Source organism: Trichoderma reesei (assembly GCF_000167675.1).
Source record: "Trichoderma reesei QM6a unplaced genomic scaffold TRIREscaffold_27, whole genome shotgun sequence".
Lineage (NCBI taxonomy): Eukaryota > Fungi > Ascomycota > Sordariomycetes > Hypocreales > Hypocreaceae > Trichoderma > Trichoderma reesei.
Genome location: NW_006711174.1, coordinates 175,248 through 193,140, shown reverse-complemented (window position 1 = coordinate 193,140; position 17,893 = coordinate 175,248). Strand labels below are relative to the sequence as shown.

Sequence of the window (17,893 nt, the reverse complement as noted above, 5' to 3'; positions counted from 1 at the left end):
AGACACAAGGCATTGAAGCCGATGCCGATGATTATAGCTGGCAAGGCGAGTTGGCGGTGGTGGCACATGTCCTACCAGCAAGTCGTGTAAGACGACACCACCTACCCTCGAGTGGGCGACAATGCCCAGTGAATGTTCACGCATGCTTCACTTGATTACATTCACCATTGACATCAGTCGTGTGAATCAATTCCACGAGATCGAGGAATTCTTGATTGTAATAATTGATTATCTCCGTTACCATCAATAGCCCGCGACAGGCTGCAGCTACAGCAAATCAACATACCTACCTTATGTAGTGCCAACATGACTATCGACATCCATGTCCTCATGGCGTCAGATCCTCGTCCTCAAACTTGTACGTCGCAAACTTTCTCGCCGGAACGTTGCGCTCAAACATGATATCCAACTCTTCGTACGTTCGGCCCTTGGTCTCCGGCTACATGTATACAGCAAAACGTCAGTCAATCATCTCCAAGCAGAAAGTGGCCTTTCACTTCAATGGAGGGGGAGAGTGACTTACCATTCTGAAAATGGTCCAGATGAGAGAAAAGACGGAAATGCCTCCATACAGAAACTCAATCTTGGCTCCGGCACCCGCAGCGCCAGGGTTCAGCAGATACGGTCCGATAACAGACGTGACCAGACCCGTGAGGGCATCAATCATGGTGGCAATGGCAATCGTCTTCGATCGAAGCTTGGTCGAGGGCGTCTCGCAGACGACGACGTACGTCAACGGGCCAAGAGTCGCCTGCCAGACGAACTGCAGGATGATGAGCAGCGTAGCTTGCGCCCAACGATACGAGTCGTTGGTCGTGTAGTCATGCGCAAAGGTCAGCAGCGCCACAACGAAGAGCGTGGCAACCATGAAGCTGAGGCCAAAGATGTACGCAGGACGACGGCCGAGATAGATCAGGGGAATGGCAGAGAGGCACGTGCCAACGAAGCCGACGCCGTTGAGACCAACGCCCATGTCGAATGCTTGCACATTGTTGAGGCCAATCTGCTCAAAGAAGTAGGTCGCGAAGCCAACGGGGTTGCCGCTAAAGTTCTGGATGACGAAGAGCAAGATGCAAATCTCCATGCGTCGTCGGTTGACGCCCTTCCAGCAGTCGGCGTACGTGGTGCCGACCTCGAGCTCTCGCTCCAGGAGATCCGTCTTGACCATCATGGCGAGCGTCTCCTTGGTGTTGATGCCCGAGTCCTTCTGGACGAGCTGCTCGAGAGACCGCTCCGCCTTTTCCATCTTGTTCTGTCGAACCAGCCACCATGGCGACTCGGGGGCAAAGGGCAGGCCGGCAAGGAGGATGACGGGCCACGCCCATTGGATTGCAAAGGGGATCTTGTATGCCCACTGGTCAGGGCGGTTGATGAAGCCCCGGGTGACGCCCGTCTGGATAAATTGGCCCATGACATAGCACAGGTTGATGTAGCCAGTGAGGAAGCCACGCAAGCTGAGCGGAAGCACCTCGGACGCATACGTCGTCGCAATGACACAGTACCCTCCCCAGACAATGCCGCTGAGATACTGGCTGGCCGTCAGGACCCCGATCGTGTTGGCAAAGAATTGCATAAACGTCAAAATCGCCGTCAGGACAAGGCACACGGCAAACGTCTTCTTCCTGCCAAACTTCTCCATGGGAAACGAAACGAGATAGGCGCCCACAATCTGGCCGACGAGGCTGCCCATGCCCATGGCGACCTGCCACCGGGCCGGGATCTGATACCCGCCGCGGTCGGGCCCGTAGTCGACGCCGAAGTGCCGCTGGAAGGCCGGCAGCGCGAAGAAGTTGCCGCTGATCTCGATGTCGTAGGCGCGCATGATGATGCTGAGCGAGATGAACATGGACCAGAAGGCGCCCTTGCGGTACAGCTTGAGGGCCTCCCAGGAGCCGAGGCGATGCTCCGTCGCGGTGCCGCTGTTGGCCATGGCCTCGCTGATGCTGGCCATTTTGCCAGTGGCGCCGGCGTTGGTGAGCTCATGCTCGATGTTGCTGGCGACGTTTTCCAGCGCCGTTGCCTGGGCCTCCTTCTCCATGGTGGGCTATGATGGTGTTTGACAAGGCACTTGGGTGCTGCAAGTTGATGGAGAAAGGAGTTGGAGAGGAAGGGGAGGAGTGGAGTGAGAGAGCAATGAAGAAGGCCCGCTATCAAGAGGAACTTTGTCAACCCGAGAAGACCAAGGCCCTGTCCTCCTTGTCAGCCATCACAACGTTGCATGCATCCTACTTATACGCATCGTCCTGGTGTTGAACCACTTGTAGTAAGCAGTCGTTCTCCAGACTAATGAGGCCAAGTTGCGGGGCTCCGCATGATCGAGGCGACTGGATCTAGTGCATCCCCGGCTCTGGGGAAGCGGCAAGGACTTGTCCGGGGTGGTGGTGATGCTGCTGCCGGGAGCGGCTGTTGTGATGACAGCAGCAGCATGTCGAAATGGTGGTGAGATCCGTCGGGCATTTGCAAGACGATATAGACTAGAAGTAGGGCTGGAACCAAAATCCATACACTGGCTCTTGGTCTTCAACAAGCCAGCGCCCTTGTTTGTGGCATGGGGTTGAATCCCGTCGGCTGGAGCTTGTTGTTGGTAAGACGAACCTTCGGCTAAATAGACTGAGTCTGAAGCATCACGTCTTGTGTCGGTCTCTTCACTTGACCAGACTATTGACAACTTCCAACCCGCCAATTGTGCCATGTGGTCGAGGCATCAGAGAGTTCGTCAATAGCTAGTAGAAGCCTCTCAAGTTCATGTGTCGGACGAATACCCGGGACACGGCATCGAGTGGCGCTCGATCCGAGCCACACCACCTCTCGGGCCAATATCCGGCTCAATATCCGGGGGCATCTCGACGCCAGATCGACCAATCAGCCGGGGACCTAGAGCAAGGAACATGCCGAGGCCAAGAGTCTACCCGAACAATGATCCCGCGTATTGGAAAACCCCACAGGGAACAGCTGACTTTGTTATGCTCCGGCCACCGGCATTCAGGTTTTGGGAACTGGGCTTCAGACGCTCTTGGGTGTCGTATTGTGTGGAATGAGCTGGTGAGCTGCAAATCGTGAGGGGTTTGTAAGAATAACAGGGCTCTGCAGCTGATGCATCCCTACATACATGTAGGCATGTGAACTCCGCAATCTCACCTCCCTACTCAACTCTACTTGAACATACCTAGTATAGGTAGTGGTCTGCATAAAAAAGCTGACAGCTTCATCAATGTTTGAGACTTGACATCACACAAAAAATGTCTTCAGAACACAGACTCTTTTACACCACCCCCTCAACCGCATTCCCAACCTCGCTCCCCCTGGGCAACGGCCGTTTTGCTGCCTCCGTCCTCTCCTCTCCCTCCAAAGAAGTATTGATCCTCAACGAAGTCTCCTTCTGGTCCGGAAAGGAGCAGCCAGCAGGCGCAGGACTCTCTCACAAGCCCGAGCGGGCCAAGGACGAGTTGAGAGAAACGCAGAGATGCTATCTCAGTGGCGACTATGCGCAGGGGAAGAAGAGGGCAGAAAGGTTTCTTGAGAGTAGAAAGACCAATTTTGGGACCAATCTAGGGGTTGGAAGACTCGAAATTGCTGTGAATGGACAGGAGACTATTGATGGCGTTGTCAGTGGCTTTGAGAGGGAGTTGAGGCTTGACGAAGCTGTGACGGAGACGAGGTATACTCTGAGCGGCCGCCAGTTCAAGAGGCGATGCTTCTTGAGCCATCCGCATCAAGTCCTAGTTGTGCAGTTGGAGGGCGATGACCTGCAGGGGCTAGAGATTGAAGTCGATGTCCAGGGAGAGAACGAAGCATTTACTTCCAATGTCAACGCCGATGGGAAGCTCGAGTTCAACGTCCAAGCTCTCGAAACGGTACACAGCGACGGAACCTGTGGTGTCAAGGGCTACGGTCTCATCGCGGCAACTGTCGATGAAGGAAAAGTCCAGCGTCGAAATGGAAAACTCGTCATCTCGGCAAAGAAGAGCATAACCATCTTAGTGACGTTCAACACCGACTACGCCGAGCCTGGAGACGCATGGAGAAGGCGAACAGTTGCACAGATGGACGCGGCTCTCGAGCTGTCTGCCTCTGATCTCTTTCAAGCGCACCTCCAGGACTTCCAGCCGCTCTATCGCCGGGTGAGCATCTCTCTGGGATCTGAATCCTGTTCGACTGCGAGCGCTCCAACAGACCAGCGTCGGCAGAGCTTCGAGGCTTCCGGATATGCTGATGCCGGCATGTTCGCGCTCTACTTTCACTACGCTCGCTATCTTACCATCGCCGGCACCCGGCATGATTCACCCTTGCCGCTGCATCTGCAAGGCTTGTGGAACGACGGGGAGGCCTGCAAGATGGGCTGGAGCTGCGACTACCATCTCGACATCAACACGCAGATGAACTACTTTGCGATTATGAATAGCGGCCTGTCCGATCTGATGCAGCCGCTCATCAACTACCTTGTACGTCTTGGAGAGAGCGGCCAAGATACAGCCCGCGTCTGCTATGGCTGCCCCGGCTGGGTCGCTCACGTCTTTAGCAATGTTTGGGGGTTTACAGATCCCGGCTGGGAGGTGTCATATGGGCTCAACGTGACGGGCGGCCTTTGGCTGGCGAGCCACCTGATTGAAATGTTTGAGTATTCCCTGGATGACTCCTTCACGAGGAACGAGGCGTGGTCGGTGCTGTTGGGCGCGTCCAAGTTCTTCCTCGACTACATGATTGAGGATCCAAAGACGGGGTGGCTGCTCACGGGTCCCTCTGTGAGCCCGGAGAATAGCTTCTTCGTTGTCAAGGAGGATGGAGAGAAGGAGGAGCACTATGCGGCACTGGCGCCCACTCTCGACATCGTCTTGGTTCGCGATCTCTTTGCATTCTGCGAGTATGCTTTGACAAAGCTGGACTGTCAGGAGTCCAACTACAAGGAAGACGTTCGGATGTACCGAGAAGCACTGGCGAAACTGCCCCCTTTCCAGATTGGCAAGAATGGCCAACTCCAAGAGTGGCTGCATGATTTCGAAGAGGCACAGCCCTATCACCGGCATCTGTCTCACACAATGGCCCTCTGCCGCTCAGCGCAGATTTCTGCCCGCCATCAGCCTGATCTGGCAGAGGCGGTCCGCGTGACCCTTGAGCGAAGGCAGGGCCGTGACGATCTCGAGGACATTGAGTTCACGGCTGCCCTGTTTGCGCAAAACTACGCCCGGCTGGGAGACGCAGAGAAGGCCGTTGCGCAAATTGGCCACCTCGTGGGGGAGCTGAGCTTCGACAACCTGCTGAGCTACAGCAAGCCGGGCGTGGCCGGCGCCGAAAAGGACATCTTTGTCATTGACGGCAACCTAGGAGGCGCCGCGGCGATTGCCGAGATGCTGATCCGCTCCATCATTCCTCGCCTGGGAGGGCCGGTCGAGGTTGACTTGCTGCCGGCCTTGCCCGCGGCTTGGGCTGAGGGAAACGTCAAGGGGATGAGGATCCGGGGAGGGCTGGAGGCTGATTTTTCATGGCAGGGCGGGAAGCTGGATGGGGTGACGCTGAGGGCGTCTGCGGCATCGTCCGTGGTGGTATTTTATGGCGAGCATCGGTTCGAGGCAACGTATCAGGCCGGAGACGTGATGAGGCTGGGGCCGACGCTGGAGCGGGAGGGTTGACGAGGCTGCATGCATACCTATGTAAGGTAGGTATTATGTACATGTATGTACGTGTAGAAGAAATCAACAAGCGTAGACCTGCTGCAGCAAGGCGTATCTTGTCGATGACGAAGGCGTAAGAAGACCGCATGAGATGAAGGTGGATGGCGGAAACCCGAGCTCGGAAAAGCAAAGATGGTCGACCGGATCACCAAACTATCCGGGTCCACGATCGTATTCCGGTTTGGGCGTACGGGGAATACATATGTAATCAGCGGGTGCTCTAGGGAGCAGGCCACTATAAGCTACAGCGCCAGGAGCCCTGTGATGCTACCTGCTGTTGGAAAGAATACATACTGTAGGTAATAGATGGATGGCTCCAGCTTACTATTAGAAAGGTATTCGAAGGGCATTCGGCACCCTGAAGCGTCGGACCTCGCTTCCAATACACTTGCAGCACATGGTGCGAAGTCCGAACGCAACGGCTGCAGTACCCAAACTCGAGTCAGACACCTCAACACAGGCAGAGGTAGACGTTTGTCAACAACACAGAGAGCTGCCGAGTCGATGTAAGATATAGGTTAATACCTTAGGTAGTAGGTACATGTAGGTAGCCAAATAGTGCCAGGCGGTGGCGCCAGTTGCCGGAGCTTTGATTCAAGCTTCTCAAAACTCTAAATCTTGCCATATTTACCTTGACTTTGACAACTTTCAGCGTCAACTTACCTCGCCTCAACTCGCTTCGACCATCCCAATCTCCTTCATTGTCAATCTTCAGCTCAACCAAACCAGCGTCAGCCTCTCGTTCCTCCTTTTTCTCGTCCCCCCTCCCTCTGACGCCATTTGTCCCCTTCATTGTCCCCCAATTATCAATCGTCAATGACGTTGCCTTATCCCACCACTCACCACCTCTTCCCGTCCCAACCCGCCATGAAAACCTCACGATACGCCATCTCTCGACAAAAGGCCTGCCAGCAGTGCTCCATTGCCAAAGCCCGCTGCGACCGCAAGGAGAGATGCTGCTCGCGTTGTGCCCTGCGGCATCTGCCCTGCCTCTACCCCCATTCGCATTCCTCGACAGCCGCAGCCTCGAAACACCTCTTTGGCGACAGCAGCGACCCCAGTCCCGGCCCTCTGCCCAGCTTCTCTCGCGCTTCTGCCGGCACCCTCCCGAGCCCGGAGCGCGATGAGATCTCGACGCCTCAGGGCACGCAAGATCCAGAGTCGCCCTCCATCCACCTCGACCTGGACGACCACAGCCCCCTCAGCTTTTCCACGGCGCCTCCCACGACGACAAGGACGCAGTGGTCAGCCGCGCAGTCCCTGGACCACTCGTCAGCCTCGCTGCCCGCGCTGCCGCCGGACTTTCTCGATTTCTCCAGCCCCGATCTCATCTGCCCGATCAACGCAGAGGAAATCAGCAACCGCTGGCTCAACGCGTACATCCCAATCCCTGGCCAGAGTGTCAAAAACTACCCAGCCACTGTGTCCGCTTTCATCTACCGCCTTCTCAAGTCTTACGCCGGCATGGCCGTCCATGGCCGCGGGTTTCCGCCCTTTGTGCACGCCTCGCAGCTGATGAGCCCGCATCCGAGCCCGCTCTTGTCTACGTGCCTGAGCATCATCCGGATATGCGACAAGCCTTTGCCGGGGAGCGAGAATGTGACTGCCGAGATCCTGCAAAGGGAGATGAGTAATATCTACGAAAGGCGGGACAGCTATGACCACTTGTCCATGCTGAGCGCATTCCAGGCCTTTCTCATGTACACCATGGCTCTCTTCTTTAGGTTGAGCCAAGGCAACAACCCTTTTCTTCGCCAGGCTATGATGAATCTACAAGAGTTGGCGTGCCTGGCAGCTCGTCAAGGCTTGATGTGCCTGTCGGAGCAGCAGCGAGCGCGCCCTCGGTGGGAAAGCTGGATCCTTGCCGAGGCTAAACGGCGGACGCTCTACACAATGTATCTGTTTGATAGCGTTCTCTCATCCGAGGATGGGCTGCCGACCTTCCTTGGCACTGAACTGACAGGGTTGCCGGCAGTATCGAGCAAGACGCTGTGGTTCGCTCAGACACGCCGCGACTGGGAAGCTGCATATAATGTGCATCTTGCCGCGTGGGGTGAGGGAAACCTCCGCATCAACGAGTTGTGGCCTATTCCCGAAGGGCTGGGTGATTCACAAGTTGCCAAGAGACGTCATAGGGTGGACAGCTGGCTGGAGGATCTGGACGAGTTTGGCACCATGCTCTATGCCGTCACTAGCTGCACACACGGAGGGTGATCTTTTACAAGACAACAAGCTTGCAACTTGCGCGAGCTTCCATTGTCAAGCCATCTATATACCCATTTGATTCATTTCTTGTATCGACAATGGCCCCGGCTACTTGATTTGCTGAACCACTCTATGAATGTTTGAGTGCTTCGAGTGCTTCTTCAAGGGCAATGACTTTAAGATTCATTTTTGGTATCAGCGAACCGAGAAAGACGGCAGCATACTTTTCGTGGTCCGACACTGGCAGCTCTAGCACGTTGTCCGAGATGATATAGACGTTATAGTCTAGGTCAAAGAGGCGATAGACTGTGCTCATGACGACACCGGAGAGGCTGAGGCCAGACTATGAATTCTCAAGTTAGTAGACTAACTCAAGAAGTAGAATTGCTTGATAATTCAAAGAGTGTACTCGACTTACAACGACGACAGTGTCGATGTTGTTCTCTTTGAGAAGCGTCTCCAGGACATTCCCAGCCCCTGCATACCACCGTATCTTTTGCAGGACAATATCCTCATCATCGACATTCAGGTACGAAGGCACCTGCACCCCGGGGCTCTTCTCGTCAAAGCTCGCAAAGCCATTGACAAGCTTGGTAAAGGGGGCGTCTTTCGGCAGCTCGGCTTGCGAAGGGCTGGTAAAGTAGAGCGCCGTAAAGACGGTAAGCGGCCGCGGATCCCGCTTATGCACGGCGTCGACCCATTGGCCGCAGTTGGCGACGAACTTGCCTCCTTCCGGCGTGCCCTTGACGATGTCGAAGAGAATGTTCATGAAGTCGAGGTTGAGGACGGCGAATCGTTTGCCGAAGCTCAGGGGGGCGGCGTTGGGCTCCGCGGAAGGCATTTTGGAGAAGGATATGTGGACGGTGGTGGTGAGTTGGATGAGGGAGAGTAGGGATGGTCAGGAGTCATCTTGCAGGCTTTATTTCGGAGTTGGATCTTTGTTTGGTTTGTTTGTTTATGCTTTGGATGTTAGAAGCTGGGGAGATTCGATGACTTACACGATGGTTCTGGTGTCAGTTGCTTGCTTCAACTCCGGATGATGCTCACTGGATGTCACTTTGGACCCATGTTCGAATAGGGATATAACGCGAGCGCTGATTGGCTGTTGTATATCCAGAGGTGCTTGCTCAACTCCGGGAAACTCCACTCTCAACTCCGGCGTATAAGTCGTCAGATCCGACATCCGCTTTCAGATTCGCCCCGAGAGAAGGTATATAGAATGACAGAAGGATTTCATTGAACATTTGCAAGTGGCATTGAAAATTAATATCAAGGCATTCGAACCACAAATTGTTGAAAATGTCATCAAAATTTGACAATGAACAAGATTTGGAAAACCTTTCACCCCCGGCAGAAACGCCGCAAACTCCAGACGCAGCCGAGCCCTACAGCATCTTTGACAGTCGACAAAGGGCCTTTATCGTCATTATAGTCTCCACAGCAGCAACATGTAAGTCCATGGTCTACATCAGCATACCCTCTTACAGCGAGCAAGTCTTTTTCTGTCTGACACGAGTATCAAATCCCCGGTTGCACACAGTCTCCGGCTTCGCCTCCAACATCTACTTTCCCGCCCTTCCCACCATCGCCTCCGACCTGCACGTCTCCATCGAACTCGTCAACCTGACCGTGACATCGTACCTCATCTTCCAGGGCATCGCGCCCAGCCTCTGGGGTCCCGTATCCGACGTCAAGGGCCGAAGAGTGGCCTACTGCTGCACCTTTCTCGTCTTCGTCGGCGCATGCATCGGGCTCGCCGAGACCAAGAACTATGCCACGCTCGTGGTGCTGCGCTGTCTCCAGAGCACGGGCAGCGCGAGCACGATTGCGATTGGGAGCGGCGTCATCGGCGACATCACGACGAGGGCCAACAGAGGGGGGCTGATGGGCATCTTCCAGGCAGGGTTGCTTGTTCCGGTGGCGGTTGGGCCGGTGATTGGGGGCGCGATTGCGGGATCGCTGGGGTGGAGGGCAATCTTTTGGTTCTTGACGGCGTATGGGGGAGGGTTCTTGGTGTTGCTGGTGGTGTTTCTTCCCGAGACGCTGCGGTCTGTTGTTGCGAATGGTAGTCGGACGCCTTCGTCGCTGATTGGGAGGTATCCCCTTGTCGTGTACCAGAAGCTCACCAAGGTTGAGTGGAACAGCGAGACGTCGACGGCGGCCCCTGACGCGAAGAAGCGCATCGATGTGCTTGGTCCGTTCCGCATCCTCTTCAGCAAGCATGCGACGCCCATCATCGTGTTTCTGTCGATATACTATGCCGTGTGGCAGATGAGCATCACCGCCATGTCGACGCTCTTTGAGCAGAAATACCACCTCAAGGTGACGCAGATTGGATTGACGTTTATCGCCAACGGCGTGGGATCCATGGTTGGCACGCTCATCACGGGCAAGATTCTCGACAAGGACTACAAAAAGGTCAAGGCTGCCTATGACGCTCAACATCCGCAGACAGAGACTGGAAACGGGGTCGCTGAAGCAGCAGAGGACGACTTCCCCATTGAAAAGGCCCGTCTCCGTCTGGTACCTCTCTTCTCCATCATCCAATGCCTCTCCATCCTCCTCTTTGGCTGGACAATCCAGTACCCTCACAAGGTGCCCATAGCCATCCCCATCATATCCACCTTTGTCACCGGCTGGACCGCCGTCTCGACGCAGTCCACCATCATGACGTACCTCGTCGACGTGTTTTCCGATCGCAGCGCCGCGGCGAGCGCGAGTTTGAACCTCGCGAGATGCCTCTTTGCTGCGGGCGGGACGAGCGTCGTGATGCCCCTTGTCAATGGGATTGGGGTCGGCTTGGCGTTTACGATATGTGCCATTGTGCAGCTTGTTGCGCTGTTGGGGCCGGCGGTGCAGTGGAGGTTTGCTGCTGGGTGGAGGAGGCAGGCCAGGATGCGGGACGACAAATAAGGGGGGTTGCGTGAGGGGAAAGGGGAAACATGTGTGTGATGGAGTTCCATCTTACTTATCATGGAGGGTCAAATAAGGAGGGCTTGGGAGAGCAGCAAAGGGCTGAGGGGCTTGATGTCATTTGCAAAGATAGAATGACCATGGTGGAACTTGAGAATACTCATGTTAATTTAGAACCAGACTTTTAGACTGACAATATATATACATGTACTTACCTTCACAGATATGTCATCGCAGGAACTTGGTCACTTCGTCACAAGACTGGATGTATCATTGCTTTCGAGCACATGTATCTACCTGTTTCCATCACTTTTAATCGTTATGGCCTGTGGCTACTCCCCAAAAGTACGTCGCCCAGGCTCCCAGCAACAGGACAATCGTAGCAACGAAACAAGAGAGACTCAACATCCTCTGCTTTTCCCGGTTCCGTCCCTCCTCAAATTCCTCCTTGAGAGCATTGATCTTTTCGCCTCTGAGGATTCTCTGCTTGCGCGTCCACTGCAGCCTGCCCATCGTAGGATTAAAGAAGCTCATTGCGAACATCAGGGCACCAACCACCACGGAGCCTGCTGCCAGCACGACGTAGAGAATAATGACGCGGTCATAGCCGTCGTTGTCGTGGTCCTGGATGACGCCTGCCACAATGCCAATGATGATTGTCATGCTGTTGTTGATGGCAATCTTGATGGCGTAGCCCGACCCAAAGACTTCCTGATACCACATGCTGGTGCGGATGCTATCGATGATGACCGTGGGGCCCAGCGAGGACGCAAACGCGTAGATGCCAAAGCTGGCTGCTGTGCCCGCAATGGTAGGCCCAAAGGCAGCAAGACACATGGACAGCAGCATGCCGAGACCACAGACGAGCATGATGGTGTTGCGCTGGCCAAAGACATCAATGAAGATGCCCAGGAGGGGCACCAGGAAGAAGCCGAGATACTGCGACATGGCCGAGTACCAGCCCGCGGTGACGGCCGAGATGTTGAAGCGCTTCTCGGCAAACTCGGTGGCATTGGTGGAGAAGACGCCGGCGACGGACGTCTGGAAGAGGGAGAAGAGGGAGACGAGCCAGAACGGCCAGGGAAGCCGCAGCATCTTTGTGATTTCAAACTTGCTGTTCTTCTCCGTCAGCCTCTCGCCGGTTGCCGGGTCGTTGGAGCCGGCGTAGCGCCGCTCGCAGTACTCGGTGAAGACGTAGAAGCCGACCGTCACCACGTTTGTAAAGAGGTTGATGAAGACGGCGCACCAGTAGACCCAGCTAAAGTTGCCCGTGTTCTTTGCAATGACGTTGGCCGATGCCTTGCCGACGAAGCTGCCAATCTTGCCGAGGCCCAGCTCGAAGCCGAGCGTGGAAGCGAAGCCGTTTGACGGCGCGAACCAGGACGAGAAGACCTTGTACTGGGCGCATTGGGTGGCGACGTCGCCGAGGGCCTGGACGACGCTGCCGGCGATCATGAACTTGAAGCTGCGGACTTGGGTGGCCGCCGCGATGAGAATGGCGCCGATGCTGTAGACGGCGTTGCCCCAGAGCATTGTTCCTGGTGTTGGGGGAGCTGTAAGTAGAGGGTTGGCACCAGGGGGGGAATAATGTGAGAATCTTTACACGTACTGGCACCACCAAATCGATCTGTGACGATACCGCTGACAAGGATCAGGGCCGTCTTGATGAAGTTTTCACTTGCATCCAGCGTGGCATATTGCGCGTTGTTGATGTGCAGCTCCTGCGGTTCTGTTAGTGGCCATCATCCACAGAGTCAAAGTGAGAGAGAGAGAGGCAACCTTTTTCAGGGTGCTTTTCATGGCACCCGTCACGCCGCTGCTCCAGTGCGAGCCAAAGCCCACCAGGCTGACGAGAACGACAGAAAGAATCTTCATGCTCATCGGCACCTTGGTGCTTCGCCCATCAGACGCAGTGTCCGACTCGTCGAGAGCCGACACACCGACGACGTCGGCGGGACGCTTCTCCTCGTCGCTCCTCATGATGCGCAGTCCTCTCTCCGACTATAATATAAGGAATGATGGGGGATTGTCGTGACGAGAGCATACGCGAGAAAGCAGGCGCTGCAGCGACACCCAAGGAGAGGAGGGGACACGATGGGGTTATAAGAGGAGGTCGTGGGCAGCCATCTTATCTGATTGATATGGGACTGATTGATAAAAACACTGCGTGGAAGCCATGGTGGATCGGTGCCACATGGCCATTGATTTCTTCTTCTCCTAGCTGGAACATGTCCGGGTCTTTGCCCGGTCGTAAAAGCAGCAGGCCATGCCTCGTTTGCTGTGGCCTGTACGTGTATCGTATGGATCGCAACGTGCTGCATCAAGCAGTTCCACCTGGACGGGACCTGAGAGGCGGTTCTAGTACTACTACTATTTCGATGATGCCAAGGCGATCCAGACAAGGGACAAGCATGGCAAGTGCTGACTAGCCAGTAGAATTTTTCTCAGCGATTGCGGAGAGCCGAATTAATAACTGGCAGTTTGGTCGATTGTCCTTTGACATGAAGTATCGACGGGTTTCGCCGAGATGTCGATTCAGTCTCTTGTGTCTGTCCCTGGTGAGAAGGGATGGAGACGATGAAGCAGCTCAACGCTTTGGTGAGCGCAATCATGCTGTCTCTTACAGGGTTTTTTTTTTCTGTTCCGCTGGTGAAGCTGCTCCTCACCAGGACAGCACAGGGTTTCTGGGCTGCCAGGTCGTATAAGTTGGACACTACGAATTAGTGTACGGGCTCTTTGTCCTGTCCTAATGACTCGAAAACGGGACCTGAAGAGGGTCTCGGAGCCGGTACCGATCCATTCAGTGACATTTCATGATGCGTCAATTCTCTCGGCCAGACAGGTTCTTTTGTTACGTACAAGGACGTAGAATGGGGTGGTCGTTGTCGAAGTGGGTTTGTTGGCGGCCGGGCAAATTGAGTGATCCGAGCGATTTCGGTCCGTCCGTTCTCGTGCCACCTTGTTCAACTAGAACGGTCTTGCTTGAGGCTGATGAAAGCCTTGGTAACCCATCGTCAACTTTATTAGTCCCTCTGTCTTTCTAGCATCAAAGACGACTCAGAGTGAAGAAGCAAGCATGATGTAGTCTCCACAGGTTGGCGGGAATGGCATGAGATTTGGCTCACAGAGGAGGATAGACCCTCAACAGAACATACACGGTTCCCTATCATGCTAGGTATCAATGTAATGATCTCATGCGATAACAATGCGTCACCAGAGCGCCGATGAAGCGTTATCAGCTGCTGAACGACTGGTTTCAGTAATTAACATGGTAAAGTAGCTGCCAAATTGGCAAGATATATAGGCTGTTTCTAGCCGTGGCGATTTGGATAAAGTACCAGGAGCAGATGGACAAAGACGAGGGCGTCTTGCATCTTGGATAGCGGCCCTGTGATATCAGTTGAAGCAGTAGAACCCAGCAAGCCTTGAGTTTTAAAATGAAGAGATGAAGAATGAAACCAAAAAATCCAACTTTTTATTGATCACGGCTTTCTCCAAACCTCTTCGGCACTTGGAGGCAGAATTGGGTGAATGCATGTGCCCCACCAGGTGTGCGATAATCGATAAGATAAGCCGCCAGCGAGCTATCGTCTGCAAAAAAATTTCCCAGCAATTGAAGCAAGCTTCATTCCAAGCCACTGCGAAGCAATCGGCGGGCTGTCGGGAATTGCGACACAATGTCCTCCTCAATTGCGTCGCCCGAGCCGGCGCTCTCAAAATCGGAAAAGAAGCACAAGAAGGAGAAGAAGGACAAGTCATCCAAGTCAGAAAAGAAGCGAGAGCGAGACGAGGACGCACTTCCCGACAGGAGCCGCAAGCACAAAAAGTCCAAGAGCGAATCTGTGGACGAGAACAGAGAGGAGGACGCCGAGGCTTCACAACCGCCAGCCAGCATCGACAATGACGGCTCCGAAGTAGCGCACAAGAAGAAGAAGAAGGAGCATAAGAAGAAGCACAAGGAAGAAGAGCCCGAAGTCGAGGCTGCCAGCCCGGAGAAGAAGAAGAAGAAAAAGTCCAAGAAGCACGCCGACGAAGATGCCGAAACCTACGAGGAGCCTGCAGCTGCCGACGCGGAGGTCCTGGAAACCGAGAAGCCCATCCAGAAGTCAACGACGCAGACAGCGCCCGAAGTCTATCAACCCTCCGACATCCCTGCCCGACCTCAGTTCCCATTCTACAGCCAGACCGTCTCCCTCTACGAGCCCATATACCCCATTGGTTGGTCGCAGCCCGTAACAAACGCCGAGTACCAACATCTGCAGCATCTCAAGAACAAATACGTCCCGGCCCTGCGGGGTGTGCTCTTGAACTACAAGAACGTAGCGCTGGGTGAGAACCCTGGGCGCAAGGGCGCGGCAACGTCCGATGACGACCAGACAGTCGTCAAGTCAATCAACGAGTATGCCGTTGGCTTTGGCTGGATCACCGCTGAAGTCGAGCTGTTTGTGCCCAGCCGCGGTGCATGGATGGAGGGCACCATTAACCTCCAGACTGAGGGCCACATTGGCGTCGTCTGCTTCGGCCAGTTCAACGCTTCCATCGAGGCTCGACGTCTGCCGTCTTCTTGGAAATGGGTCTCTAACGAGGACCCCGAGGCGCACGGCATGGAGGAGACGGCATCCGTCATCACCTCTGACGATCATGGCGTGGTGCGACAGATTCACAGCACGGGCTTCTGGGTTGACGCAGACGGGAACAAGGTTAAGGGCAAGATTCGCTTTCGTATCCGCAACTTTGATGTCGGTGTCAGCGGCGAGACGAGCTATCTCAGTCTGGAGGGCACCATGCTGGACAAGGAGGCGGAAAAGGCGCTCGTCCGCGAAGAGGCCGCCACGGCAGCTCTTAGAAAGGGCGGCCGGGGGGGACGCGGCATCCAGCGAAGGAGAGCGCCGGAATTTGCCATGACACGGTTCATGGATGAGGAGGAGGAGCAACAACCCGCGGAGACGCCAGTTGTTGAGGCTTAGAGCGCGGCAGAGGTGGAGTTGAGAGAGAGAGATGGAGAGAGAGCGAGAGAATCACTGGATAGGAAGATGGTGGGTAACGGCAGAGGCAAACCATGCATTGGGGTGGGATATGCTTTTGGAGTTTGTTAAAATACCCTCTTTGGATGGAGGGGGGCTTGTCACAATATTTGGAGCGTTTTTGAGAATTAATTCGAAACCTGATGCATTGTTTCTCGCCCTTGCAGTCTGAGAGGTGTGTACAAGTCCACGGCTGAGCTACCTATTTATCCCGTGCTTCTGAAGAACATGATGCTGGAGTGCATCCCCCAGATTCCCTCACTGCTTTCTTCCTTGCCCGTTGTCCAGCTGGCATGCCCTTCCGTTCGGATTGCCGGCCGCACTCTGCAATGCTATGCCGATGCCTTTACCATTGGCTCCCATGGTCGTGCCAGATTCCAGAGATATACCTCCCCAAAAGGTTCGCTTGTTGCCTCCCTCACAACAACGGGTTGAAAAGGGGCCACAGTCGATGACAGCACGGATGCTGCATCAGCCCAGGGAGAATCATCCTCCCAGCTAGGTTGCTCGCAAAACCTATCGACATTTTCCCTAAAGGCGTCCCAGTCTGCGGAATGATCGTTGACGACGACCTGAAACCTGACTCTCTGGATATCAACAGTGATGCGCTGCACCATGCTCGGGAACTCGTGGGAGCACCCGCTGCTGAGAAGCCACGAGTAATCCGTCCTGTCGCCGTTGCTCTCCCAGTCGTACCACACCTGGGTCCCCCTTTCTGAAAAGTCGCTGAGGACAAGCCTGGACTGCGCGTCAAAGGTGAGGGCGCAGTGCTGCTTCGATATGCCCTCGACGCCGGGCAGGACGATGTCGCAGGTTCGCGGGTCGGTGCCGATGATGAAGCTGCCGGGGCGTTTGGGCGGCTGTGAGAAACTGAGCTGGATGGCTCTGCCGGGGATGTTGTGCGTGACGTTGGAGAGGCGGGAGGAGAGGCGGGAGTATGAGGGCGTGTAGGTGATGATGCGGGAGGCGTTTTCAGGGAGTCGGGTTGCTTTGTCGGATAAGGAGTGGAGGGTTGTTGGGACGAGCCAGGCGATGATGTCGTGGTGAGAGGTCATTGTGAAGAATTAAGAATGTTTATGTGTGAAGTCAAAAAGTCCGAATCGAGGGCGAGTATGGCTGTTGAATGAAAGGAGTTTTGCTATGATGCGGAATGCTGAAGCAAGGCGTTGACGATGATTTAAAAGAGTGAATTATGGTAGTAGGTAGTCGTATGTGCAGGTATATATCGTTGTTGAAGGCGGCTTTGAACGAAAGGAAGCAGACTGATGGAACACGAAGTCGAGTGCAATGTTGGGACAAAAAGAGAGATGGGATTATAGAAGAAAGCAAGAATCATGACGAGAGCAAATATCATCACTGGGACTACGAGCGTCCCGACTTATATAGAATCTACGTGCAGGCTTTTTTTTTTTTTTTTTTTTTCCATCTCAGCCCAATGGCCGGCCTGAGCGCATGCACAATGCACGAAACACGCTCGTCTGACAGACGACGACGACGACGACGACGACGCAGTGCGCGGAGCCGCGTCGCGAAAGCACCTGATCTTGCATGAAGTCGATGAGCAGATGGATGACGCATTTTGCATCTTTCGGTGTAGGTTCTGGAGGAGAAAAGGAAGCGGAACTGGTGGCTGGTTGGCTGTTTCTGCATCGTGAACAGAGCGAGGCTTTGGGCAGTGATGAGATTCACGGGCATGCGAAGTGGGAGCACGAGAGCCAATCATTCGGTGGTGGAGGGAAGAGTCTGGAGGGCTTTTGGATGCGTAAATAGACGCGAAGATGCGCGTTTGGGGTTGTCGCGGGTCGCGGGTGGGATTGGATGAGATGCAGTGCAGCTGTGAGGCTCTTGAGACTGCTCAACTTGTTGACATCTTTTGCTGTTGGTTGATGCTGGTGGTGGTGGTGTTTCAGTCGTGGGCAGCCTGTTGATTGTTTGAGTGAGACGACGACGCCTGTAATACCAAGGTAGAAGCGTGTCTATTGGACGCAGAAAGGGATAAACAGTCTGACGTGGAAGGCAAAGATTGATGCAGCTTGCGCTTGATGATGACATGCGATGACATGTTGGACATGATCAGGAGAC

At 54.7% G+C, this 17,893-nt stretch overlaps 8 protein-coding genes across 8 annotated transcripts; 4 read left to right on the top strand and 4 right to left on the bottom strand.

Moving 5' to 3' along the window:
- Positions 1-328: 328 nt before the first annotated feature.
- Positions 329-1,930, bottom strand: TRIREDRAFT_5656 (uncharacterized protein; the record flags this gene model as incomplete). Its single annotated transcript, XM_006968855.1, has 2 exons — positions 329-439; positions 524-1,930. The coding sequence occupies 2 exons, from the start codon at positions 1,928-1,930 to the stop codon at positions 329-331; spliced, it is 1,518 nt and encodes a 505-aa protein (XP_006968917.1).
- A 1,309-nt stretch (positions 1,931-3,239) lies between these two features.
- TRIREDRAFT_72488 (glycoside hydrolase family 95) lies at positions 3,240-5,627 on the top strand (the record flags this gene model as incomplete). Its single annotated transcript, XM_006968964.2, has 1 exon — positions 3,240-5,627. One exon carries the CDS (start codon positions 3,240-3,242, stop codon positions 5,625-5,627), a length of 2,388 nt encoding a protein of 795 aa, XP_006969026.1.
- An 858-nt stretch (positions 5,628-6,485) lies between these two features.
- On the top strand, positions 6,486-7,883 carry TRIREDRAFT_69077 (uncharacterized protein; the record flags this gene model as incomplete). The annotated part of the gene is made up of 2 exons (XM_006968963.1): positions 6,486-6,729; positions 6,946-7,883. 2 exons carry the CDS (start codon positions 6,486-6,488, stop codon positions 7,881-7,883), a joined length of 1,182 nt encoding a protein of 393 aa, XP_006969025.1.
- Positions 7,884-8,004: 121 nt separating this feature from the next.
- On the bottom strand, positions 8,005-8,715 carry TRIREDRAFT_69055 (uncharacterized protein; the record flags this gene model as incomplete). The annotated part of the gene is made up of 2 exons (XM_006968896.1): positions 8,005-8,217; positions 8,293-8,715. 2 exons carry the CDS (start codon positions 8,713-8,715, stop codon positions 8,005-8,007), a joined length of 636 nt encoding a protein of 211 aa, XP_006968958.1.
- A 458-nt stretch (positions 8,716-9,173) lies between these two features.
- Positions 9,174-10,787, top strand: TRIREDRAFT_68925 (uncharacterized protein; the record flags this gene model as incomplete). Its single annotated transcript, XM_006968962.1, has 2 exons — positions 9,174-9,324; positions 9,415-10,787. The coding sequence occupies 2 exons, from the start codon at positions 9,174-9,176 to the stop codon at positions 10,785-10,787; spliced, it is 1,524 nt and encodes a 507-aa protein (XP_006969024.1).
- Positions 10,788-11,099: 312 nt separating this feature from the next.
- On the bottom strand, positions 11,100-12,767 carry TRIREDRAFT_68972 (uncharacterized protein; the record flags this gene model as incomplete). Its single annotated transcript, XM_006968895.1, has 3 exons — positions 11,100-12,325; positions 12,397-12,508; positions 12,639-12,767. 3 exons carry the CDS (start codon positions 12,765-12,767, stop codon positions 11,100-11,102), a joined length of 1,467 nt encoding a protein of 488 aa, XP_006968957.1.
- Positions 12,768-14,464: 1,697 nt separating this feature from the next.
- Positions 14,465-15,754, top strand: TRIREDRAFT_81742 (uncharacterized protein; the record flags this gene model as incomplete). The annotated part of the gene is made up of 1 exon (XM_006968961.1): positions 14,465-15,754. One exon carries the CDS (start codon positions 14,465-14,467, stop codon positions 15,752-15,754), a length of 1,290 nt encoding a protein of 429 aa, XP_006969023.1.
- A 334-nt stretch (positions 15,755-16,088) lies between these two features.
- On the bottom strand, positions 16,089-16,866 carry TRIREDRAFT_23268 (uncharacterized protein; the record flags this gene model as incomplete). Its single annotated transcript, XM_006968860.1, has 1 exon — positions 16,089-16,866. The coding sequence occupies one exon, from the start codon at positions 16,864-16,866 to the stop codon at positions 16,144-16,146; it is 723 nt and encodes a 240-aa protein (XP_006968922.1). The 3' UTR covers positions 16,089-16,143.
- Positions 16,867-17,893: the final 1,027 nt, after the last annotated feature.